This window comes from Cynara cardunculus, unplaced genomic scaffold (assembly GCF_001531365.2).
Source record: "Cynara cardunculus var. scolymus isolate 2C unplaced genomic scaffold, CcrdV1 Un_Scaffold_2194, whole genome shotgun sequence".
NCBI classification, from domain to species: domain Eukaryota; kingdom Viridiplantae; phylum Streptophyta; class Magnoliopsida; order Asterales; family Asteraceae; genus Cynara; species Cynara cardunculus.
Window position 1 is genome coordinate 6,441 of NW_020201010.1, and position 26,986 is coordinate 33,426.

Sequence of the window (26,986 nt, forward strand, 5' to 3'; positions counted from 1 at the left end):
CAAATGCTTTATAATATAGTATAGATATAAATTTACAGAAAATAAAATGAAAAACGAGTAATTACTTTTTTTTGAGGTCGTTGATGGATGTCTCTTGTCTACTACATTCACTGGTCATACATGTGTCGCTCCTTTGCATAAAACGCAGCGGATAATACGAAATACTCATCGTCTTCTTCTTTCTTCTTCATCTTATCTTTTATTACTTATGTATTTGTGTTTTAAGTCCTAAAATCAAACAAATATATATATATATATATATATATATATATATATATATATATATATATATATATATATATACAATCTATTCTCGTTGCCACCACCTACCATTTACCCTCTGTTATCCATCAATCTGTTTCCTCCATTTTTAGGGTTTATTATTTCAGGGATTGCCCTTTTCTTTTCTACTTCTATTCCGCAATGGGTTTCAAGTTTCAGGCTTTGGAATCTTAGGTAAACAAACATATACCACTCTTGCTACGAATTGTCAATTACACGCTATCCTATGTATGGTTATTACCCTCCTTGCTTCTCGCAGTTTTTTTTATTCTTCATCTATCTCTTTCTTTCTAGGGTTACTTGTTTCTCTTATCCTTATCATCTCACCCCTATCTTTTTATTGCATCAACTCTTTTCTGCTATGCTAAACAGTGACAGATACTTGCTCTACCACTTAATTTATGAATATTCCTTTACACATTTATTCACATGTCATGCAGATGTGGAAACGACCAAGGCCGTAAAGCTATGCACCTATATTATATATACCTGGAAGATCTTAGTTTCTAGTTGCTTTTATCATATCAATATCAAGTGCGCATGCTCTTCTATATTTCCCTTTCGTCAACAAAATCAGCTTGTACTTGCCGGACTGATTTTAATTGCTATATGTTTTGAGGATTCTTTATTTTCTTCAACACACAAAACTCATCTTGTCAAAATTGGGGCTCTTATCACCATTGTTTTCTGCCAAGTTTTTCTCTCGACCTCCCAAACGGCTAAACTTATCACCATTGTTTCTAGTGGGAGACTCGCATCAAATCGAACTTGCATCCTATCTTCACAAGGAAGATCATCATAGGCTTGTGCTTATAAAGCTAAAAGTGTACATGACAACACCTTGTGCTAGTCAGATTGGCATCAAGCCAAATTTGTATTGTGTCTATATATCATCTTATTCTTGTGCTGATATTGAAGAAGCTCACAGGCTTAGTTGACTACTACAACTCGGTGGTATTTGTATCTTGTACTTCAACTTCACACCAAGATCTAACTTACATGTATATTAATGCGTTATATCTTTGTCCCAAACTACTCATTACTCTATTCCATTAATGTTAGATCAATCCAACTTATTCTTAGCACTTACAGACGATGAATGGGTAAAGGCAATGGATAAAAATCCCTGCTTTGGAAAACAATCAAATCTAGACATTTATTGCTTTGCCTTGAAGAAAGATCACAGTGTGCAATCTCAATGCACCTCCAGCTTGTGGCGGATGGTCCATAAATATCAAACCAAAAGCTGGTCAAAGCAAGATTGCTCATGTTACAGTGCACTGGAGAAAACAATAACAGCAACTAAACAGCACACATCATAATTATTTAAAAATTGTTAATTGGTGCAAGGGATTGCAAATATTTTGTGCTTAGAACCTTCATTTTTTCTTCATCTAGTTACCTAGCTGCAAGTCAATAATATATTTGGTCAGTCCATGATTTTCTTCACCAATAGATTTTATAGTTTCTCCAAGATTTTCTTGTTCAATACGTTTTTGTTTCTCTCCATTATGAATTCCATGAGGTTTCAAAAGCTCATAGATGATCTGAGTGTTTTGCAATTTAATTATGTTGTGACAAGGAGTCAGCGGTGACAAATTATTTAAATGAATTGTATTTTTTGTATGTCAGTGTGCTCATGGAAAATATGTATATGTGGGTGGAGATTGATACAACACCTATCCATCAGCGTGCACTCTTCTGTTCAGGATTGTATATTTGAATGGCGGCAGATCAGCTGAATAAGCGTCCTAAAGTAACCAATATTATCCGTCATACTTCTTGGGAGCTGCAGAAAGTGAAAAAGAAGAAGTTTTCTCATTATGATTTAAACCCGAGGTCAAGTATTTCTCTCCAGTGGGATGACAAGAAGGAGCATGTTGTTCCTAAGAAGGAGCAGATAAGTATTGCACGCAGAGAGTTGGCTCCGTTTCTTCCTCTTGTTTTGCATTGCCAGAATGTCCTGGGTGATGTCTTTGCAGCTCCTCCTGAATTATTTGAACTAGATAACTTGATGGGTTTGCTATCTTATGAGGTAAGATTAACCTCGCGAGGGATGATTTAGTTTCTTTAGCTGCAGAGTTCTCTTTTGTCTGGATGTTTTGTTTATCTTTTGGAGCTTGCTATAGGTTTGGCAAACTCATTTGTCTGTACAAGAAAGAGAGTTTCTGACCCAGTTGCTTCCTGAAGGGGCTGAGCCGCGTGAAGTTGTTCACGAATTGTTAGCTGGGAATAATTTGTACTTTGGAAATCCATTCTCAAAATGGTAAATTCAATCACTCAACTAGAGCAAATTATAAGAATCTCCTTGGATTGTCGCTCATTTTGCAGATATTGTCTGTTATACCAATTTTCTGATGTTGGGAGTCTCTTAAACGAGTATTATTTTTTAAGTTGACCTCTCTATGCATTTGTTTTCATGTTTTTTTTTTCCCATTACTTTAGCCATGTGACCTGCAATGTCCTTGAAATGAGGGGTAAATTAGTCCAACAAAGTACTTCAGTTTTCAATTGTTTTCTGTTTTCTTTTAAGCTAAAACCTTTCAATCAGTCTCCATCTTCATCTCCATCTCCATTGTTCACATGAACCACATCACATGAAATATTAGTTCTTTTCCTACCTAGCAACCCTCGGCCTCCTCTGTTGTATGTGTCCATCAAGTCTCATCTCTATTAATCTTAGTCGCTGTAGCATCCGCTGACTCAAATGTGGGTTGTCAGTAACATTTTTCTTTTTGATTGAGAGGTTGCCATTAACTTTGGTGGATGGGGTCATGGCTTCTTGGTTTTGGACTTTTGTCCGGCTGCATCTTACATGTGAACGTGTTTGTGTGTATGTATGATTGCCCTTTGTTTCTCTAACTAGGATGGGAGGAAAGGTCACTGTTAGGTAATAACTTTCAACACAAATTTGGTTGTAAAGCTTCAAAACATTATTGCAGGAAAATTAGAAAATTAAGTTTTAAATGATGTCATTTTTTATTTCACATTCTAACTGACAATTTTGGTTGGTGATTTTGATTAGCAATTTTGAGTTTAATTTTTAGATTTTACATTGAATAGTTGGGGTGAAGTTCCTTTGTCTTCACGACTCAAAATTATATAAAGTTGTTGTAAAATGAGCAAATTTCTGGAGGAGTTATTGAGCCTGCTTGAAAATGGCCCAGCTCTGTATTTATGCTATTCTCATATTTTCTGCTCAACTTCGCAGTCAGTGATAATAATATTTCTTGACTTCGTAACCTTAAATAAAATAATTTTCAATTTGAAATTGGGTGAAAAGTGTGTGTGTGTGTGTGTGTGTGTTGGGTTGACTAGTGCTCGTGGAATCTAGTCGGGTAGGGCTGATGGTGACGGTGATGGCAATGGTTATGGTAAGAGGAGGTCCAACTGAAAGTAGAGGGTGGAGAGCCACTGGAGTCGGATTTTTTAGACTTCTAATTGATACTTGGGAAATGACAGTTATACCCTTCATTATTAGTAATGTGCGAGGCACATGATTAAGTTAATGGAGAAAATAGAAAATAAATGGATGAAACCAATTTGGTTGATCAGACTCGTTTGTGGGACCCAGTCTTTAAATATTAGGGTGAAGTTTGCATCAAGCAATAGTCATGGAATGGCCTATGTAATTAACTCCTTTTTACTTTTCTATAGGATTTTGTTAGACTATGCAAACTCTTAATAGTGGGATTCATGATACAGAAAACGTATTTTCTGTTTTTCTTAGCTATGATAAGGAAGCTGTAATGGCTTTAATTTTTGACCGTGAATTTACAGTTGGTTAAGTTATCTGTGATATTGCTGTGTAGGGGTGCTTCGATTTGTTCAGGTGATTGTCATCCTGATGCCATTCTCCGTCAAGAACAGTGTAACAAAGCTAACAAAATAGCATATTATTCAGAATTACACAAGTACCATTCTAAGTATGTCATCTTCTGTCCTGTCTCTTTCAATATATTTTTCTTATCTTACCACTTTCATGCTTTTATTTTCTTGGTAGTAATTTCTTATGCCATTTGGCAGAATGATTGGCAGTCTGCAGTTGTGGAAGGAAAGATGGGCAAGCTGTGTGAATTCAGAAAATGATTTTATGCAAAAGATACTGAGGTCAATTGTCCTTTTTACAACTTCTGAATTCATTTTGGAAGATTCTTCTTTTTTTTCTTCTTCTTCTTCTTCTTATTGTTATTCCCTTCTTGGGAACACATGGTTAGAAAGCAAGAAGCATTTACCCCTCTTGGTTGGCGATGGCCAGGTTTTTGGTTTAACGACTTGCGATAGTCCAACCCTTTTTCTCACTCTTGTTTCTTCTTTTCTTATTCTCCTGCTGGAAGTACTTAATCTGTTATTTTAAATATTTCCTTTCTTATATTGTTGACCATTAAACCTTACACCACTTGGTAGTAGGGTTGCACAATTGCCAAATTGACTGCACATGTTCATACAACATTGCATGCCTATCATATGATAGGTCTCTTTTGCTGACATTTGGTAAATCGAGTAGGATGTAGTTTTGTTTCTCGCCATGATGACAATGCAAATAGCTGCTGCTTTATCTGCAGCCTATTTGCTACTATGAATATGCACCATGCAGAGAGAATATAAGCTGTAAAGAATTGAAGAGACTATTAACATCTTACAGCCACATTTTTTAAACCCTGAAGCTCTAATCAACTCAATTGAGCCTTTCTTTCCGTTGTTAAGACTAGAAGGAAAGCTTTTCTAGCAACATAGCTTCTACTACATAGTTGATATAGTCTTAAGTTCTTAACCGAGGACTAGAAGGATGATTTTCTACTGCTCACTTGAGTAAGCTGAGCCGTTGAGGTTTATACCAAGAAGCTATGTAGGTAGGGTGTTTAACGGCAACAAAATTTTGATTCCGTACTTGCAATTATGAAACAGTCAAAGTGGATTTACCTCTCTGATAGGAAACATGCATTTGGTTTGTTTGAACCAGCAATCGGAACTGTTTTTCTTGCAATGTCCTTGAAGTCATCGCTAAACCTTCGAATAAATAGAATGCTCATTTTTGCAACAGCCTGAATCTGGGTTCTAATAATCGCTAAATTTTCTGTAACAGAATATGGGGAAATATAGAATGTTGTATGCCTGCAATGATATTAGCCTCACCAGGAAAGGTACTTTGCTTTATGGTGTATGGGCATTGGAAGTAAAATAACAAGATCATTGTATTCAAACTTATTTGCCTAGTCTAAAAATTGAATGCATTCGAATCTAAAAAGGAGCGGACAATCAAGCTCTGGAACATGAAAACCATCCTTTGAATTTTGATGTTTTCCTATATAAAGTTGACTTCAAACTTTAGTGATATTATTTGGTGACATAAATTTTCTTGCTGCCACCTTATTCCTCATGCTCTTATCCTATAAATCACACAAACATCAATCTCTGTATTGTTGTTCGATATGTAATCTTTTTTAGGCTCCTGTTGTATGTTGTCTCCCATGCTCAAATCAATATGTCTTTTCATCTATACCAACACCACTAAAACTGTATTTCTTATCATTTGTCATGATCTTGGTCTAACACACTTCAATTCAAGAGTGTTTCTCCATCGCTATGGGTTTTTATCCATAATTATAGTTCTTCTATATGTGATGCATGTTCATAGGATTATGTTAAAAATGACATGTAAAGCAACATAAGTTCTGTTAATATTAATCAAGTCATAATTCACTGGTGGGTTTGATAGAATGCTTAAAAAGAGGACAGCTGTATCAACTTACTGTGCATTAATTATTCTTATATAGATAAAAGATGTGCTTTGATGTAAATTTTGAAGTATACTAAAGATACAATTTTGAATCAAGTTTGACCTAGCAAAGGGCAATTAGATTTGTCTCCACAGGGAGCTTATGGATGCTCAAGGTCTGAGTGGAAGGAAATAGTTAATGATTTAATAACTTCTTACTTCACATAAGAACACATAAAGTAAGGTGCTGGAAACTTAAGGGTAGGAAACACAATGATTTTGGAATTTAATGGATAATGGATAACCTCCAACTCCCCCAAAGCTTTGCTGCTGAATATCAATTTCTCCTCCTGATTTTGTAATCAAAAGGTTTGAGTACAACTACTAACATACACTTGAAAAAGACGTGAACTCTACCCTCGATACATCCTATGCAACCTCACAGCTCCTGTCGTAACACCTGAGGACTAAGATGATGTGCTCAGAACGAGAAGTTAGCACTGTGATAAATCTCTTAAACTAACACAATGAAAGGCAGTCTGCAAGATTAAAAGCGAGACTATTATCTGCAAGATTAGACCGAACCTATTTACAAACCTCAAATGTATGATTACAAAGGTATATTTAGAGAAAAGCTAATGACAGGAAGTGAAAGCTGAATAAATAAATTATCACGGCCTTGATTTCATTTACTCCTGAAGTGGCTAGAAGCTTTACTACTCATACTCGGTGTCTTCGTTATGTCGTGCATAAAAGAACTGAAAAATAGACAACTGAATGATCAATGGATGCAACGTATCAAGTGTTTAGGCTTAAAATCTGGAGTAGGAGAAAGTGGGATTAATCTGGGGATGTGGGGGTGACTTCTGGTGAAAGAATATCATAATATTAGCGTTTTAAGGTTTTTGGTATGTCTGAGTCGAGTGTGAAGCAAAATCAGATCAACCTCATCAAATGAAGAAACTTCAAAGTGCTGCATGGCCAACAAAATGCTGAGCCTGATCTAATGCTGTGCACCACCTTTGCCGGGTCTCAGGAACTTTCCATCATTCTGCTGCAATCGGACATACCAAGTGTGTTGACTTGTGTTGGGTCTTGGGAAATTGGTCTTTTGTTTTAGGCATCACACTCCTGCACTGGAATTGGTCTGCACCCATGGATGGGACTTCCCTGGTGTCGGTTCTTTTGAGTTCCAAACATTTTTTCAGCCATGTAGCTGATACGAGTCAATTGGCAAAATCAAGATTAGCGGCCAAAAGTACCACTAATCGGATGCTTATTAAAATAAACCCTGGAATTCGAGGCCCAGTAATCTCCAATGTCTACGACAAGAATCAAAATACTAGCATGAATGCAAACAATRGGGTGGCTGGTCCCTTAAATAAGCCGTACCCTAATCCTCCAAAATAGGAAAACATACTTATCCTAAGAAACTAGTTAATAACTTTCCTAATCAACTAATTAATTCCTAATCAACTAATTAAGAATAAGGAAATTGCAAACAACCCCCCTCTACTTGTTTCCTGCCTCTCTTTTGCGACGCTGATATATCCGACCCCAATGTGGGTTGGGCTGAGACGTATCAGTAGCATGCCATTCTTGATATTGCATTCACTTGAAAACTACCAGAAATGGAAAGATATGCAACCACACAAGTGATTGACATGGTTTACAGTTTACGCCTTGCTTGTTAAATCTACTGGACCTTTTCATTTGTGTCCTACAGTGAAATCTATCTGATGCAAATGAGTTAAATGATACCTTTTATAATCGGAAAAGATTTCTGAACTTTTTAGACAAACAAAGAGTTGAAGCAAACTTGTGTTATGAGTTACAGCAATATTTTCATAGGATCATTTCTCTGTTTATTTTATTTTGTTTATTGATGGATATATGCTTCATGTCTTGAACAGGCCTAGAAAGGATTTTCACAAAAGTGGCTGCTCACATGAAAATGACATACTATATGGTCCTGAAGACAGTCGGGGTGCAACATCTGATTCTTTTTCCTGGGATGCTGATGATAAATCATGTAGTAGTGAGAGCCCAGATTTAACAATGATGAACGGAGAAAGTATAATGAGGTAATGCAGCACTTGCTTAAAGTTGGACTTCTGGTTTAGCTGTTCTGTTTGGTGGGACCAGTTACTTAAGCTTATGTGCTATGTTAGAATTAAGTCAATCCTTAATAAACTTGCATGCTTTCTATTGTTTAACTTTTGTAGTTTTTTTCTTTTTGACATTGGTCAATATATGAAATGTGTATTTTTTTTCCTTCTATAGTCCGAAGTACAATTTGTTTGGTCATCAAGGCTTGAGGATGCTAATACTATATGATCGTGCATCCTTTTTGCTGCCCTTGCTAAAAGTTTCATTAGCAGCATATTTATCTTGATACTCAGGCTTGTGATATTACATGATGGAAGATCTTAACATATTATCCATATTAGATGTGGATATCGTCTCTTTCAGTTTTGAATTCATTGCAGTTATGGAAATGTAATGTGGAGTGGACTGAATTGAAACTCTTTTTGGGATTCCCCTCTCAAACTATCAGCTTTCTTGTACCTCGTGATATATCTATTTATATAACATCATACATCACAGTTGGTATTCTCTGAAGTACTGTCTCTGTGTTTTATTTTGAAAATTCATAACTTCCCTTGTTTGTGGGCATGGTACCGTTACCTGGTCCAACTTGAAATATATTTTATGCTTTCTTGTCAGGGTATCCAGAATGGATTTGGAGAACAAATGTTACGACTCATCAGGTGGATGGAGATCGGTAGCAAGACGTAGAAAAGGAGATAGATTACACAGGCTTAATGTAGAGTGTGGTGATGGTGCCAAGTATATGTCATACATCAAGGTGTTCATCTTATTTTGAATCATATGAAAATTTTTGGGTGCCATAATGGATTTTCTGTTCTTTTTCTTCTTAGCACATTGATTTCGTTACAAGAAACAGACATTCTCATTGATTTTCTAGTTTCACTTTCGGGAGCTTCGCTTCTTTGTACCCCATCCATTGCATAAGAACTGGTATGCTCAAACTTTTATCAGAAGTGTCACTTTTAGGGTCCAAAATATGTGATTTATTTAGATGCAGAAGAAGCCAGGATACATTAAGTAAAAAGGGGGTACCTATACCAATGCAGTTTCTGGAACAAAGCCCACAACAATATCACTTTAACTTTAGATTTCAGACACAGAAATACTGCCACAGTTCACATAACTCTGGTTTGGGAATGTAATGAATATTCTCTTAACCAATCTAAAGCAATTACGTAGCCCTAATAAAATGAAGTCTAAAGTGCACCATGATTCAATACTTCTTTATGTTTTGATTCCTTGCTGGAGTACAAATATTTTTTAGGGTATAACTAGACTTTTCTCCCTCTGTGCACATGGCCAAGCAGGCTTAGTACTGGGCTTGCACATTTAATTGGAATACAAGCTCTGATTATGTGTGGGAACCATAGTATCATAAAGGTCCCAAATCTGATTTTCGAAACTTCTGATTCTTTCTTTTTTCCTGATAGTCTGGCATTGCTTTTGTCAGGTCAGCAAGGAGCAGCATCAGCGAGTTAAAAGCAGTATGAAACACTCTAACACCAGCATTCAGCCGAGGTCTCTTAATAATGTACTGGGGAATCTTGATAGTTTCTGTGTTCAACCATATGAAATGTTTGAGGAAGAGGAGAGACAGAAGCTGCGGGAGCACTGGTTTGTGCCTTGCCTTACAGACAAAGGTTTCTTATATGCGTATTTGATCTTACAAGATTCACTGTTTTTCTCCAGGTTGCATTTGGCAAAGAAAGATCTCTCTGCAGGCTTTGAGAATTGGAAACATTGGCGAGCTGCCAAGTGGCAATTGACAAAGTCTTTGAGGAAAGAAATGGAAGATAAATGGAAGTCGAATGGTCAGTCGGTTTTGAATCTGTACAATCAAGATGAAGAGAATGAAGAAAGTCGTATCTTGATACTTCATGGCACTTGCAATGCAACTTCAGATGATGGGATTGTGAATGCAACGAAGGTCAACATGATCTCTTTCTTGTCTGTGTTTTTGCTTTATCGGTTACTGGGGATCTTCATAAACATCTTGGAATAAGCAAAATTCTCAAGCCATCTTTTCTGTAACATGTAATTCCTGTCTTTTAGTGCCTTTGTTTAAAACTTATTTGAGTTCATAATTGGTGCTCAGGTTGAAGAGAAAGAGCAATTGCTTAGTAATCTGCATCATGAACGACAGGCTGATGGAGAAAAAGATGAACTTTCAATCCCACCTGAGGTTTGCAGAGTCGCTTTTTTTTTTTTTATGCGAGTCATTTGGGATATCTAAGAACTATCCAACTTGTGTTTATATACTGAAATACCTTTCCTGGTTGTTTCTCCCAGGTAGGCCTAAAGTTATTGTTTGTTAAATTCTGGGTTTACATTGTGATGTCCAGGATAATGAGGAACAAAATGCTGATCCCATATTCCAGTCGGTGGCAGATCTTAATGCAACAAATCATGAAACAGCAATGCAGATTGAACATACAGATGAATCTAGTCAAGACTCTGCTCACAATCGGCATCTGCCACAGATTGTTATACAAGATGGTGGCGAAAACTTCTGCGCCATGGCCATCAACGCCAATAATGATGTTTTCCCAGAATCAGATGCTTTCCCTTCTAATCTAGGTGAATATACTGAAAATATGAACCATGGAGATGCTCCTGTTGGTGAACAATTTCCTCTTCCCTCTGCTGCTGCCAGTGAAATATGGCCAGCAGTTAGCCTACCAAGTATGTACTATCATCAACCTTCATCTGTAAGCCATGGATATGCTTCTATTAATGCATTGTCACTTGGGCATCCCCAAGTTAGGCGAGACCCATCAAGCCAGGCGATTGTCCTAGAATCTGAGATGCAGCAAAAGGATACTCTTAGAAGTTTTCTGCAGAGACGATCTGATGGTGGTGATTCTTTTTTTTATCCATATGCTAATCAAGACCGTAACGAATTGCTACTGCATTCACTTTTCAAGGATCCAGGGAGCTCTTATCTTCATGAACAGAAGCTCTCTAGGCTAGGTTTTCATCCAGCAGGCAGTGAGGCAATGCTGGGCAGTGGTCAATTTCCCAGGAACTTGTGCTCATCATTGCCGTTGGATCCGAAGCAGAAAAGGCTGGGTGATGTCTCTATGCATCAGAACATTCAAGAAAACATATTTTCAGATGGAGGGGGCCGTTTCTTGATTCCGAGGCAAGAACACTTGTTGCCCCTCAATCATGTTCAGGATTGGCCTGGGAATGGTGGTGTTAACATGCCAATGTTAGCGCCATCCCAGCACCGGTTAAACAGCAGTGGAGAGCTCCCAAGTCAAAATTGGTTTTCTGATGATGAGGTGGTGTGTGATGGGTGGTCATCAGGTGGTGTAGTGCCAAACCAGGAGACAGGGAACGGTAGTCAGGTAGCAGATGAGAGCTTATTTAGCATTTTATCTCAGTGTAATGGGCTGCGTTCAGGTGTCCATTTTGGTTCAACTACAGGTGAGTTTATTCAGCCTGGGAACTATGTTGGGATGGGGCGTGGAGCAAGTGATGGTGTTAACTACATGAGTGGCAACGGAGGTCAATCTGGTGGGGCAAGGGCAAGAGGAGGCAGCAGTTTGGGATGGATAAATGTGCCACGGACATTGCAGGAGGGTGGGGGGAAATCATGGAATGATAAGGGGTTAGGATGATGTTGTAGGAGGGGAGGTCAGGTGTTGGAAATATAGACCAATAGTGTTATAGATGGAAAGGACATATAGTAAGAGTAGTATATCTGATTATGATTAAACTTTTGCAGGATTAATAAGGGTGGGAATGGTTCTGGTCTTCTATTTGTTGTTTTTAAAATTTTGGTGAAGGTCTGTCTACTTGCCATTCTGAGTGAATCTGATGTTGAAAATGAGGGATGAATGGAAAGCAATAGCAATCTATTTGAGAAATAGAAAAAGAGAAGAACGTTTGTTAGCTTAAAACATTCCTTTTTATTATTTATGGTTGGTAAATATCCATCTTAATTATTATATTAATTTCTCTCTTGCAATTTTAAACAATAATAAATTTGACAATAAGCAGCAGAATCATCGTCATCATCCATCATTGTTATCGGTATTTAGATATTATAACAAACAATATGTAAGAATATACCAAGTTCGGATGTTTTTTGGATTATCACGTAATATGTATGATATATATATATATATATATATATATATAGAGTGAGAGAGAGAGAGAGAGAGAGAGAGAATTCAAAGCTCAAATATACAAAAATAATATGAACTCTTATTATTATTATGCAAAGATATAGAGAGAGCAAGCAAAGGGTAAATCAAAAAGCATATGTAATGTGGGAGATCGGTAGATCAAAATCTTAAGTTTTACAAGAAAAAACTACTTGTAAGCGACTATAAAAATCTTAAGTTTTACGTGTAACCTCTATACATAGATCAAAAGTAGGGAGATCGGTAGCAGGGGCTAGGAATATGATAACCAATATGAAGAACATACAACGACAAGGCGACATAGAGCGGTGAGGGGAAGTGATAGCGTTGCTTGCAAGGAGTTTATAGGATATAAGGTTTGGAAATGATAAAACTGATTTAGGTTTAAAAAAAAAAAACCTTTTAATCGATTATAAATACTTTTTTTTTTTTGTTAAAAGAATGTAGGTAAATTTTTTTAAAAATTTGATTATTTATTTATTATAAAAATACATTTAAAAAAAGAAAATTTAATAGTTTTTCGAAACAGAAAAGAAAAGTACAAGTTCAAGAAATTAGTATAGTTGTTTGGGTTTTTTTGAAATTTTTCTTTAAAATTTGATGTAGTTGTTGTGATACAACATCAAATTTGACATTTGATGTTATACAATCAAGTCATATGATTTGATCTCTGCATAATTAATGACGTTACCGCACCGAACCGGCAGGAGCAAGGTTGGTTGGGTCCACTCTTGCTACACAAATTCAAATCTCCACGATTTCTCCATATTTGTCGCCCTGAAGAAGAGGAGAGTTGACTCTTAACTCCGTTCGAATCACGGTTGCCGATCATGGCCACTAGGAAAAATCTGACCACAACTAATCACCTCCGTCATGTGGAGTCAATGGCGACTCTGCCATCGGGTGCTGGCAAGATATCAGAGCTGAATGCTGTGATACTCGGTGAGTCTCTTGCATCCGAGGAGGACGATCTCATCTTACCCAGTCCCGATTTCTCCCAACAGGCTTACGTCCCCTCTCCCCAAAAGGTATCATTCCACCCTCTTTCAAACATTAACAGTAACAGATCCTCCGTTCCAAAATTAGAGTGGGTGTTTAGTCAAATACATAAGCTTTGAACTATAGAATTGATAAAAAAAAAAAGGTTTCTTTTCATTATTGAGAAAGAATTGGTGGCTACATTACCCTATTAAGATATATTACAATGAAAATATCTTGACCTAAAAAAGAAAAATAAGACAGAAATCGAATTTCAATGAACGGTTCTACTTTGAATTTTAAAATACGAAGTGAACTCTAATCATAAGAAGGAAGGAAGATTCGGAGCCTTATTCTCATTACACCCTTTGGTAAACTGGCATTACTATCTTTTAATGAACATTTTCATCATATATCTGAAAAACTGATGATCCGGGGCACTATTTCAGTACTTGGAGATGTACAAGAGGTCAATCCAAGACACTGCTGGCTTTTGGTCTGATATTGCATTGGAATTCTATTGGAAAGAGAAATGGGGTCAACAGGTTTACTCAGAGAATCTCGATGTCACAAAAGGGAATATCAACATTCAGGTAAATAGTTCTCTACTTTTCCCGGATTCTGCTTCTTTGATCTTATATCACACGCATAACCAGCTGATGGTCATTCCTATCTATCTATCTATCTATCTCGCTACTCAGTGGTTCAAGGGTGGTATCACCAATATCTGCTATAACTGCTTGGATAAAAACATAGATTCTGGGAATGGCGATAAAATTGCAATTCATTGGGAAGGAAATGAGCCTGATCTGGATGGCTCATTGACTTACAGACAACTGCTTGAGAGAGTTTGCCAGGTTTTATGCTTTCACAGCTTCTTTTACTTTCTCTGTTATTGTGTATACACGTTATTAAATTGTTGTTACATTTTCCATCCTTTTGACAGCTTGCAAATTTTTTGAAAGACAATGGTGTTAAAAAGGGTGATACTGTAATTATTTACTTACCCATGCTCATGGAACTGCCAATCGCGATGCTGGCATGCGCCCGCATTGGTGCCGTTCACTCGGTACTGCTTAGCAATGCCTTTCACATCCTATAATAACTATCTATATTTTATTTCTTGATCATCTAGAAAAATTTAACACCTAGTTACATTTGATTTTCAGGTTGTTTTTGCTGGATATTCTGCAGAATCGCTTCTCCAAAGAATTATGGATTGCAAACCAAAGATTGTGGTAACTTGCAATGCGGTTAGAAGAGGGAATAAAATAATCAATCTCAAAGACATTGTTGACGCTGCACTCTCAGAATCATCTCAAAATGGAATCTCTGTAGGTGAACTTCTGTCCTTAAGTTGAGCTATTTGCAGAGGTTTACGTTTCATTAGTGGAGTAAGTACATGTATATGTTGGATTTTAAAAATCTTGGGATGCAAAAGTTGAGGAACTTAAACAAAATGAGAGAATGGATTTAAACATTTTGCAAACCATCTAATCTTAATTCATCAAAATTTTTTTATAGGTATATCCGAATAAGCTTACCCAGGGTCTTGGTTTTGACTTATATTTGAAAATATGTGATTTAGACTTGAGAATCGGTTTTTAAACCATTTTATTTTCTTGTATAGGCGGGGAATTAACATGTTTCTAGGTTACGAGACGATTTTCGGCCTGAAAATATTTGTTGGTTAAGGTACACATTTGCAAGTTGAAAATCAAAACGCCTTTCATGGCAGCTTGAAAAACCAAAATCCCCCCTTGATAGAATCAAGTTAATGCTTACTCTGTGTTCTCATTGTAACCCCCTTAACCACAGGGATGGTACTGTACTAAACACATGGATATAAAGGAAATAACATAATTTATATGGGCTCTTGGTTTGGATGCTGGATTTTGTTACTGGGAAATACAAACTTAAATCATGTTCTTGAGTGCGTGTAAATCATCCTTTCCAATCCTTTAAAGAAAAAAACAAACAAAATCCTTACCATGTTATTGATGTTTAAAGTTTTTCTTTTTACGTATTCGCTTCTCTGAACATAAATTGGTTGGGGGGCATAAACAGTGTATAATACAAAAACAAAACTAAATACACAGGCAAAACTTATGCAAAATAAAAATTTATCACTTCCTATCTGTTTCCCTCGTGCAAAATCACCAAGTTTTTCATTTTGCTGGTACCAAAAACACAAGGATCTTGGGTCACCTATAATTTCTCACGGAAAACAGAAATGAGCCGCTTTATGTCTCTCTCTCTCTCACTCTCACTCTCAAACACACACAATGCCTTTTATTACTTATCAACTCCAGAATGTGCTATGTCATGACAGGAGTCTTCACCTGAGATTATCTCTTTCAAACCCCATCCTTTAGCCATGAATAAGAGAGTTCTCTCCTGAAAGGGTAGTGACAATGTAAAATGTTCCTTTTTGTTATGTATTAATTTTGTCATATGACATAAATATATAAGAGTATTTGGTTAGGTTTTAATTCACCCTTGAAAGAAGGTCATGTGCACAGAGATGGACATTATTTGTAGTTCTTTTGGACAGGAAAGAGGGGTTTAGAAACACTTAGAAAATTAAGGAACTTACTTCAATTTGAAGTCTAATGACCTTATTAAGGTTAAGCTTTGGAAACCATTTTCCCTTTAATGTATATGACACTTAAATTCAAATATCTCGCACAATAATGATGTATCTTTGACATAAACTAAACCTCAGAGAGGAAAGCAAAGTCTAATGGTAATGAACAAAATAAATGTCCAGGAAGCTACTAATAAATTTAATGCCTAAGTTGGTCAACAATAGTTACATGGAGGAAACAAAAGAAGCCAGTATTGAGCAGGAAGTCCCACCTGAGGATACTAATAATCAACAAGATACAAAAGAAGAGGAGTCTTACCTAGAACCAAAGGCCTGATATAGTACTAACCCGTTTCGGAACACATGTAATGATCTAAATTATAAACAGGACAATAATAATTTTAAACTCATTAAATCTTGCTGCTAACAGGGACCTTCGATCTCTTGTTTTTTTACTGTGCTAGTAGTTGATGTTTTCACAACACATCTATTTTACATTTCCATGACCTTGTTTTCTCTCTGTCAAAAACAGATTCATGCTTGACGTACGAAAATGAATCAGCCATGAAGAAGGAAGCTACTAAATGGCAAAAAGGAAGAGATGTTTGGTGGCAGGTAGTAATTCTATGTGGTTTATACTCTACTCTTAACTTCTTTTCTTGCACAGTGTAAAGAACAAAGGATGCTCTATTAGAGGTGGGCATGAGGTGTCCAAAAATATCCTGTCTGGTCAATGACCTAGTAGTCAAAGTGGTCCGATAAAAGCCTGGACCGGTCCCGATCTGGCAGACTAGGGACCAATTAAGAATTGGCAGTCCAGACAGGTCCGGTCTTGGTAGTGCTTTGGCCTAGCCCGTTTGGTCTGGGCCTCTGTCTGATATCTTTGATGTAATACAATAACATAAACTATATTGTATACATTATTAATTATTATACATGATTAATTTTGCATACGCTGCCTATTGCCCCTTCTTTAAGTTTGGAGACTTCTGATCTTATATTTTTTTCTTTACTTTTGTGGGTCTTTTGCACATATGCTAAACCATTTAATTTCTAAGTTATCATTATATGATCATGTGCATTAAACTTCTAGGCTCTTTTAGAAATGTCTTAGGGATGTATGGGTAACATGTTGGACTTTTCATATATGAAGTTGGATGCAAAATTTTTCCACGTCGATCACTGTTGCATTACATCAAGAAGGAGCCGAAGAGACTTTTACAACAGTTTTTGAAGGAAGGGGATGCCTAATCTTGGCATATCATCTCATTTTTTATGATATGTGTTTCTCTGGAACGGACACAGGTGGAAAAACAATTATCTTTTATATGTTTGTCATGTCTTCTTGGCCTTTTGGAGATCTGGGTTGTTCCTCTTTCTGTTGAAAACATATGTATTGTTAAACTGTAACTTTTTAATCCTCACGCTTGGTATTGGTAGTGGTTCAATCTTCATAAGCATGCTTCATGTTGGACTATCTTTCTGATTGTAGCTCAGTAGTTCACTTGCCTTCTAATTTTTCCAGGATGTCGTTCCAAAATACGCTACTAAGTGTGATGTGGAGTGGGTTGATGCGGAGGATCCACTTTTCCTTCTTTATACTAGTGGAAGTACTGGAAAGCCCAAGGTATTTAAGTTCCTTATCATCCTGAAGTATCTTTTTCTTTTTGGTTTGTGGTCGAGTTCTATAATGAATCATGCCTGTGCATTTGATAGGGTGTTCTGCATACTACAGGAGGATACATGATATACACTGCAACAACATTCAAATATGCATTCGACTATAAAGAATCTGATATATACTGGTATGTCTTAATTTCTGAAAATCTAGTTTATCCTGATTCTGGGAAAAATACTAATATGTAGTGGCATCACATTGCGTACTTCCAAAAGGAAGATCTATCAATTGTATACCTATGTTCTAATAAAAATATTAATTAAAAAGTTACATCATATATTAATCAAATTAGTTAACAAAGGTCATTAGGAAAAGTTGAGGTTAACGTTTTCTTCGTCAAATTCCCTTTTTTCTCTCGTCCCAAATTAATCATTTTTAATAGTTAATTTAATCAAAATTGGAAGAAGATGATGTAATTAATATTATTGCAAGTGTAAGCATGTAGCTAATAAATTTTGTTTTGTTTTAGTATGTAGTTATAAAACTGTGAAACTGCGACGTGCTTATCTATTTCTCCTTTGTAAGCTGATGTTTCATTGCATAGAGAAAACCTGATATCTAACAAGGGATTTAGTACATTTTTGTTTTCATACATAGGGATGCCCCATTCAATACAAGCAGTCAATTTCATCCCCTGGCTTGCACGAGTGTGCTCTCCTCACCTTCTAACCATATTATAGGTTAACCAAAACCCCTTAATCTCGGCTAAATCACAATTACACCAAATGATTGATGTAAAATCACCAACAGATTTCAGTTTCATACATAGGGACGTGTCATCCACTACAAGCAGTCAATTTTATCTCCTGGCTTTCTGATGGTGTTTGTAATATATCATAATCAATTTTAAAATGGTTTCTAAGTTTGCTTCTTTGTCTTCTCTCGCATGTGTGCTTAGACTGCTAGGTTCTATTTCCACCCGTATACAAAGCATATTCTGATATCTTTGAGAGCCATCTTGGATAGGATAAGTGAACACTGTGCAAAGGGAAGAGGCTTAAACATGTTAACCAACTGATACTAAGATCGAATAGGCATTTGTTTCTTAACTGAGATGTTAGAGTTATGTTTTAGAGGCTGAATGTGAAGCCTACCTGCATGACAATGGACTTCATGATGAACAGGGTTATATGGGAGGCTAGTTGGAAGCTAAATTATTAGAGTCACTAGGTCCAATATTATCTTTGTCGTGTGTATAGTGAGTTAGTTCATAGCATCTCCTTGTACCGATCGAGATCAACTTCAAGTATCTCAAATGTGCTCTAGAGTGAGGTATTTTGTATACTGATTATAGACATACCATGGTTGCAGATTCCTGATGCCTACGATGCAGGTTCTCTGTGCAAGAATAGATCTAATGTGACACATTGTGTATCCTTTTGATTAACCTGACATCTTGGAAAATATGAAGCATAATTGTTTCTCAATAGCTGTACACAAGTCTTGAATGTTGGGTTCAATAACAATGTTATGTAGTAACACACTGAGAGGAGAGGCCCAAAGAGTCAGGCAGTCAAGAGCTGCCGTTGTACTTGTTCACTCATTGTGGAAGTAGTGAGCCCACATGAGCACGCCAATTTAACATGGCTCCATACCCTGTAGCTTGGGTAAGGTGGAGTAGACATAGGGTTTGTTGCAACACTCCTCAAGTTAGAACATAGATGATAGAAGTCAATCATGCCCAACTACCTTCTCGTGAACAAAGTGGCAGTGTACTAACAAGTCTGTAAGGTTCAGGCATTTCACTTAACTATGTTAAAGGGCATAGCCATTGTTAAGAGGCGGTATCTACACCCTCTTGATTGAAACCGTTTCCTTTGGTAGTCGGATTTCTAATTAGTTTTTGCTGCTTTGGTGTTATCCTATACATTTTCAATAGGTTGGTGTATATATATTTGAAGCTAGTTAAGCATTTTCCTCTGCTAATAACTTACACTATTGTGTCTGTCCAAGAAATGGACAGAAAGTGCTAACACTTGTTTCCTCTGAAATTCTAGGTGTACAGCCGACTGTGGTTGGATTACTGGACACAGCTATGTTACTTATGGACCTCTGCTTAATGGAGCAACAACTGTAGTTTATGAAGGGGTAAAGCAATTCAGTTTAGGTGTATTGTCCTGATAACCAGGGGTTCAGCATTCAGGGTTACAGATAATCTAATACAATGGTTATCATCTTATGATGCATTGCATTAAGGATGTTCATTTTTCTGTCATGCTTTCATGTTGAAAGGAAAACGTTTTGGTCTTCTCAGCACATTGAAATCACTATAATTTAACAGAAGGATTAAGATGTTAATTGATACCTATCAAGTGTTAAATAGTTGAGATCTTCATGTTATTTTTGGAAAATACTGGCATATGTACATGTCTACGATTTTATAATAAGTTGTTTCTGATAGTTTAACTAACCTTAATATATTTTCTTGAACTCCACTTTTAAATATTTGCATGATAAATGATAAATTTGTGCAGAACTTTGATACGTTTTTAACATCATGCTCTTACTATTAGTTCTTACTCTATACAATATATGCATCATTTCAGTGAGCTAAATTTCCAGGAGAGACCCAACTTTCTGTTTCTTAAAAACAACGAGAGACTCCTATAGCTCATTTAAGAAAATGTGAAAGGGAAAATTTTCTTGTTGGAAGACCGAATGAATAGTTTCTATTCAGCACATGTGTTTTGGGGACAGTGTGAATGTGTAGTCACAATCAGCTTATAGGTTGTGTGGATTACTTTCTGTTGTTAGAATATGTAAATATTCTCTAGGATTTTGTAAATATTTCCCAGTATCTTTTTGATAGTTTCCTGATATGTACCTCCCATAACCTTTGTATATATATTTATCTTAATGGAATGAACAGCTGAGGATGTTTGAAAATATGAAGAAGTTAAAAAATAGCCATGGATATCAGCACAAAAGAATATAAATGAGATCACCAACACATTAGAATGGACCAATAACTGAAGTCAAGACACGTCTTTTTCTTAGATTGGGTGTCTTGACTTTTGGGTTTATGTTTTATTGAACTAGGAACTTTTGATATGAGATAACATCTTTTGACACTGTAAATAAATGCTACCTGCAGGTTCCTAACTACCCAGATTCTGGACGCTGCTGGGACATTGTTGACAAGTACAAGGTGACGATATTCTACACTGCTCCTACACTGGTGCGGTCTCTTATGCGTGACGGCAACGAGGCAAGGGGTCTCTTCTTCTGTGTATATCTGATGTGTTATACCTATTTATGTGATCCTATCTGGTTTGGATATTTTGTTTAATCATATATCTTTTACTCCCTGCTTACATCACGTCTCAGCATCAACAAGAAAACAACCCAGAAATCTTTGTTATCAACAATATAGATAGATGCTAAATCAAGATAATATAGTTCTTTGCATTGTTATTCATTACTAATGTTACTTGGCTATTTGGCTCTTCTCCAATATCTCCATAATCCACTTCTCATGTAAATTATTACAAAGGGTGGAAGGCCACATCTATGTATACTTCCAATGAGTTGAATTGTATATTTTAGTCAGAAGTGCAGTATTCAGCATGTAATATGTACTGGGCCTGCAGTTAACTAAACAAGGGTCTATTTTTCGGCTTGCAGAATGATATATAAAAAGATAAAGTAACTTTTTTGGATTCTGAGTGGATGATAGTAACAAGACATCAAGACCTCGTGTCATCCACAACAATTAAGGCCTCTGTATGCCTGTCCCACCAAAGCCTCTGTAATAGGGCACAATCTCAAAGTATCATGCCACCTCTTAAGTTAGTATTTCCATAAGAAGTATTTGCACCTAGTGGCTTTGTCTCTATGGCAACAATACTCATACCAGACTAAATGCTTATTGTTAAAACATTAATCCCTGTTTTGGATATGAAAGACTTAGGAGTATAATGAATTAGAAAGTGAATAGCTTTGAAGAATTCTTCCAAGCTGGATTTTCGTCCAGTATTTCCTCCAAAAGTCTTTTGTGCTGGTGTTCTACATGGTGCACCCCTAGGAGTTGCTACCAGATCTGACTTCTTACCAAGGGAAATGGAGGATGGTCAAAATATGATGATTGATGGAAGGTGAAAATTAGTCTGGCAAGCAACAACAGGGTGGCTTGGCTTAAAAGAAGTCAAATGGTACCGTGGATAGATACAAAGACCAGTTGCTTGCCCAATGCTTTCTCAGATATGCATTGACAACATGGAATGCTTCTAGTAAAGATAATGTAATGTATGGTGGTGAGAGAGTATGCTATATAAACAACATAGAAAAAATCATGAAGCCGTACCCGACAGTGGCTTCTCATCCAAGAGGTCTAACAAAATCAACAATGTTTATACACTAACACTAGAATCATATTTCACTAAATTGTCTTAGAGAGTTTATTACTTTACCGAGTATTACTTTAAAGAGGAAAGAAAGAGAGAGAGAGGTGTAATCTTGTGTGTTCTTGACCATGCAGTATGTTACTCGCTATTCTCGTAAATCTTTACGCGTCCTTGGTAGTGTTGGTGAGCCGATCAACCCAAGTGCATGGAGGTTCTTTCCCAAATCAACTTCCAATTGTTTCTTCAGAAGACGATGTTTTTGTATGTGCTCCATTATAAAATTTATTTTTTTGACTTGACAGGTGGTTTTTCAATGTAGTTGGAGATTCAAGGTGTCCCATATCAGATACCTGGTGGCAAACAGAGACGGGGGGCTTCATGGTATACACTTGTATAAATATTTTTTCATCTGTCATATATTCATATGCCATTAATGTCAAACTATTATTGGCGTTCACCATCATTCCCTCCAGATTACTCCCTTGCCGGGCGCATGGCCTCTGAAACCTGGTTCTGCCACTTTCCCATTTTTCGGGGTTCAGGTATCCTACAGACGATTGAACTGCATATGTTTCACCATTATTATTTGATCTTTTCTAACTCTCTTTTTCCTACCTCCCTAAAAAAATTCAGCCTGTCATAGTGGATGAGAAGGGAAATGAAATTGAAGGTGAGTGCAGCGGCTATTTATGTGTTAAAAGCTCATGGCCAGGGGCATTCAGGACTCTCTATGGTGATCATGAGAGATATGAAACGACTTATTTCAGGGCGTTCCCTGGCTATTATTTTAGTGGTGATGGCTGCAGTAGGTAATAACGTGTTGAGTATCATAAAATTTCGTTTATGTGTTAGTTTTCATATGTGAAACATGCCCACATGGACACATTTACAGCACCTTGTGAAGTTTCAACCACATACCCTGGGTAACTTGAGTGAGGTCGATACTTTCTGTCAAAAAGCCTCTTGGTATATATCCGTCATGTTTAGATGATTCTTTCCTAATCTGTTTTACGTTTTCTTCTCTTACGTCTTCAAATATGTCGTTAGCTAGAACGTTTAATTGTGTTTTAGGGACAAGGATGGATATCATTGGCTTACAGGGAGAGTTGATGATGTAATTAATGTCAGGTATCTTCATTAACTCGTCGTTTATGTATCTATATCTCTCCTATATATCCAAGTACCAATCCTTTTCTTTAACTGTATTAAGTTTTTGTGGACAACTGTTAGCACCCAAAACAATGAATTTAGACTGAAGAAGGAAAAATAAAAAGAATAAGGTAGAACATGACAAAAATAGACTTGTCAAATCGCCAACTTGGACATGTTGAATTTGGCAATTGAATCGAATAATCTCATGAATGAGTTTTTTTATCATGCTGCACATAGTTGTTAAAAGCGCTTCTGCCTAGGCTCTGAGGCTCATGAGTCTCAAGGTCATGGGCTTTTTTCAAGTTAAGGCTTAGCGTAACGAGGCTCACTAAGGCACTGCACCTTGTGGGCCTAGGTGCGCCTCATAAAGAGTTACTAAATACCTAGTTAAACCCTAAAATTAAATAAGTTTTCTCATCTTCCCATCTCTTAGATTTCTTAAGGAAGTGTTATTAAATAGATGACATAAGTCAAACCCTAATATTAAATACTAAGTCCTTAGAACTTCAAGTCTCCTTCTCTATAAATACCCAGACCTTAAAACTTCTTCATGGCTCACGCTTAAAACCCTTCTGCCTCTATCGAAGTACTATTGGTTGTTGCATTGGAGACTTGTTGTGTGTAACTATGTGTGTGAGTGTGTTTGTGTGTATTGATAACTTGCGCCTCGCATTCCTGAGCCCCGGGCCTCACGCCTACTCCTTGCACGTAGGCCCCACGACCCCGTTGCGCCTAAGTGCGCCTTGAGCCTTAAACAACTTTGATGCTGCATCAACTACTATGTGTATGTGAAGAGAGAAATCATTTAAATTCAAATTTGAATGTGAAGTTAGAGGAAGTTGGATGCATACTAAAGGACACTTGCATTTGTTGGACACTTTTTGATCTCCCAAGCTTTGGAAGGACTTACATGTATGCAATAATCACTCACCAATAGCAACCAMKTYYWMYWWTTWWCTTTTACTTTCTGATCTTTGCAAATTTACTTTTCATGTTTTAGAATGGGGAATGATGGTCTTGGAAGCTATAGGAGATTTACTAATATTTTAGTTAGATCAGATGAACTCTTAAAGTTCAATTCAGGCTAATGAGTTCATAATCAATTTCAAGTAATCCAATTAAAAGACCTTTTGTCCTGCCAAAACCCCTAGTCCTTCGAGATAGGCATGCAAACGATGTGTTGCCACCATGCTGTTTGACAATTTTGCTATTAATGTTATATCATATTAACCTGTTGATTTTTTTTTAATGAACCCTTGGTGTAAATTTGTTTACATGAAACAGGTTTAAAAATATAAATTGTGGACATGTTCATAAAATGAGCCGTACATAAACACAGTTAAATGTTGGTGATGGTAAAGACAACCCCAGTGAAAGCCGCAAAGAATAAACAAAGATATAGTAATGCAAATAACCTCATATCTATCACTCCTTAAGTGAGAGCATGTATATCAAAGATGCTCAACATGTCATGTATAAGGTTATTTGTGACCTCAAAGTGGCTTCCTCATAATCATCAACTTTTTCTTTGGAACTACTCAAACTGGTTCACAGGAGTCAGGAACCGAGAGCCACTTTCTTTCAGAGAAAGTAACAATCAACCTTGGTGTGCATGATGTGCTATAATATGTGGTTTTAGGATATATGCATGAAATCTCCAGACCAACCCCCTGTCCCTTGTCTCCACAATCCGTTCCACGCCTGTTCTTGCAGAGTCATACCTCATCCCAATGTCTGTATCATGACATCCATGTGTTGATAGAAGCAATGCATGAGTATGACGAGCGTTAAGAGTTGTCATATAACCAGGAGGTTGTTCTTGTATCATATATCCTGAGTTCTGCTTTTATTTATTAGTTACCACTTTTCAATATGAACAGTGGACACCGTATTGGGACGACAGAAGTTGAATCCGCTCTTGTTTCACATCCCCACTGTGCTGAAGCAGCTGTTGTTGGTGTTGAGCATGAGGTACCTTTCTGCATGTTATGTGCATATGGTACTGTCTTCTCAGCAAGTGTTGTTGCATACGCTTGAGCAATTCATCATCTGATTTCTCTTCAGGTCAAAGGGCAGGGCATATATGCATTTGTTACTCTGGTGGAGGGTGTTCCATACAGCCAAGACCTCCGCAAAAGCCTCGTGCTTGTGGTTCGAAACCAAGTAAGTTGTTATTTATTTGGCCTTTTAACCTGGTAAAATCTTTTTATATATGTTAAATGGCTACTATGAATGTTACCGAGCAAATCTGTGACCTTATTTTACCTCTGAGTATCTTAAAATTGCAAATTGATGAAGTTCCAACATATTTTCAACTACTCTGTCTTCAAGCTTCACCACTTAAGGTGAACTACGACTGTCCATTATGTTTCTAGGCCTGGAGAATCTCATCTTTGAATAGTTGAAGCGTCACTCAGAATCCTTTGGTTCAGCAAAAATCATCGGATGTTAAAAACCATGTACAGGTTTTTTATGTACCATTTTTTTGGAAAAGGCTGGTTTAGTTGCTGGAAAATATACATTACCCCTCCCCTCGTCCCATAATAGATGTCTACGATAAAAAAACACAACAATTTTACCCTTATAAATGTTCCAACAAATTCTTCGAACACTTTTTCTCCCACTAATGAATTTCTCCATCTCATCAACTCATTGTAGAGGGTCAGAAGAAAAGCTAGATGAGGAACAAACTCCATTCACAAAAGGACATCATTATATAAAATCCCCCTGAAATAAACTACATTCACAAAAGGACATCATTACTTGTCGGAGACACAAAAGTCCACTTTTCGGCAACCTCTTTGTATTGTCATTATCCTAAATACTTAATCCTGTTACTCTTAGGCAAACAATATGGATGATAATGTTAATTGTAACTTCTACTTTTCCAGTCTTGCTAAAGATTCTCACATTCCTTTCTTGCCAAACGAAGTAAACCACAGCACCTAGAAGTAGTCTTTAAACAATAACCCAAATGGGCCTCCCTCTACCTTTGGTTGTAAGGTAGGTGATTATTATGATGAATGGAACAAAGAAAAAAGATAAGGAACAATAAAAGAAACACACAGACTTACTTGGTTCACCAACAGCATGTTGTGGCTAGTCCACAGGCAAGGGAGATTTGATTTTTATTTGCAAATTTTTGGAGTCACATACAGACTAGCTCATATTTTTGCATTGTTTAGTTGAGAACCAGAAATATGGAGATTATATAAGCAAGACTCCACATTCCCTTTGATATTAGGTTACTTACAGAAAAAAGAAGTAAAAGATGACAAAGATGGAGTTGTAACAGACTTGTAAGCCAACGTGCATGAACATTATGAGTTTGAGTAAAGTGCTTTATATTTCAATGTAGAACTTTATTCTGAAGCTGCCTTATTTACATATCAGATTGGAGCATTTGCAGCTCCTGACAAAATTCATTGGGCTCCTAGTCTTCCAAAGACAAGAAGTGGAAAGATAATGAGGAGAATTCTGCGGAAAATTGCCTCTAGGCAGCTAGATGAGCTGGGGGATACAAGCACGCTAGCAGACCCAAGCGTGGTTGATCAGCTTATTGCTCTAGCTGATTCCTAAATTTACCAACTCCATCCCTAGTTCAAAGTCAACAAAGTTGTTTTGGATAATGAATGACAAATTACATTAGACAAGGTACACCAGAAGCTGGGATGGAAATCTATTTTGAAGTTAAATAAATAAATATATATATATATATATATATATATATATAAACACATATATATATATATATATGAGTGAATGCTTTTAGAAGTATGATCCAGAGTGCATATTTTATTTAGATGACCTAAAACTTGTGTATTCAGAGCAGAAAACCGCTATAGGTTCATATTGTGTTGATAATACTGTTGATTTCACTTTTAAAGAAGCAACGATTTTTCCTCTAGTAATTGAATACATTGTAAAATGTTCAACGCAAAAACATGACCCCAAACCGTCTCATCTTTGTCATTCATAATAAGT

The 26,986-nt window shown here is 36.7% G+C and overlaps 2 protein-coding genes across 5 annotated transcripts; both read left to right on the plus strand.

Moving 5' to 3' along the window:
- Window positions 1-292: 292 nt before the first annotated feature.
- LOC112502936 lies at window positions 293-12,012 on the plus strand. 4 transcript variants are annotated; one of them, XM_025106959.1, is made up of 13 exons: window positions 293-456; window positions 1,915-2,317; window positions 2,412-2,548; window positions 4,095-4,208; window positions 4,309-4,392; window positions 7,915-8,085; window positions 8,729-8,870; window positions 8,991-9,043; window positions 9,569-9,727; window positions 9,803-10,040; window positions 10,209-10,295; window positions 10,456-10,795; window positions 10,874-12,012. In XM_025106959.1, exons 2-13 carry the CDS (start codon window positions 2,006-2,008, stop codon window positions 11,734-11,736), a joined length of 2,700 nt encoding a protein of 899 aa, XP_024962727.1. In that variant the 5' UTR covers window positions 293-456; window positions 1,915-2,005; the 3' UTR covers window positions 11,737-12,012. The 4 variants fall into 4 exon arrangements, with proteins under 4 accessions (XP_024962727.1, XP_024962725.1, XP_024962726.1 ...); XM_025106957.1 differs by having other exon boundaries at window positions 10,456-12,012; XM_025106958.1 differs by lacking the exon at window positions 8,991-9,043 and having other exon boundaries at window positions 9,564-9,727; window positions 10,456-12,012.
- Window positions 12,013-12,966: 954 nt separating this feature from the next.
- LOC112502935 (acetyl-coenzyme A synthetase, chloroplastic/glyoxysomal) lies at window positions 12,967-26,693 on the plus strand. The gene is made up of 18 exons (XM_025106956.1): window positions 12,967-13,292; window positions 13,692-13,835; window positions 13,944-14,099; window positions 14,189-14,311; window positions 14,412-14,580; window positions 16,362-16,444; window positions 17,355-17,456; window positions 17,546-17,634; window positions 19,505-19,595; window positions 20,602-20,715; window positions 21,985-22,061; window positions 22,153-22,231; window positions 22,324-22,392; window positions 22,484-22,659; window positions 22,922-22,978; window positions 24,883-24,973; window positions 25,067-25,165; window positions 26,396-26,693. Exons 1-18 carry the CDS (start codon window positions 13,095-13,097, stop codon window positions 26,579-26,581), a joined length of 2,103 nt encoding a protein of 700 aa, XP_024962724.1. The 5' UTR covers window positions 12,967-13,094; the 3' UTR covers window positions 26,582-26,693.
- Window positions 26,694-26,986: the final 293 nt, after the last annotated feature.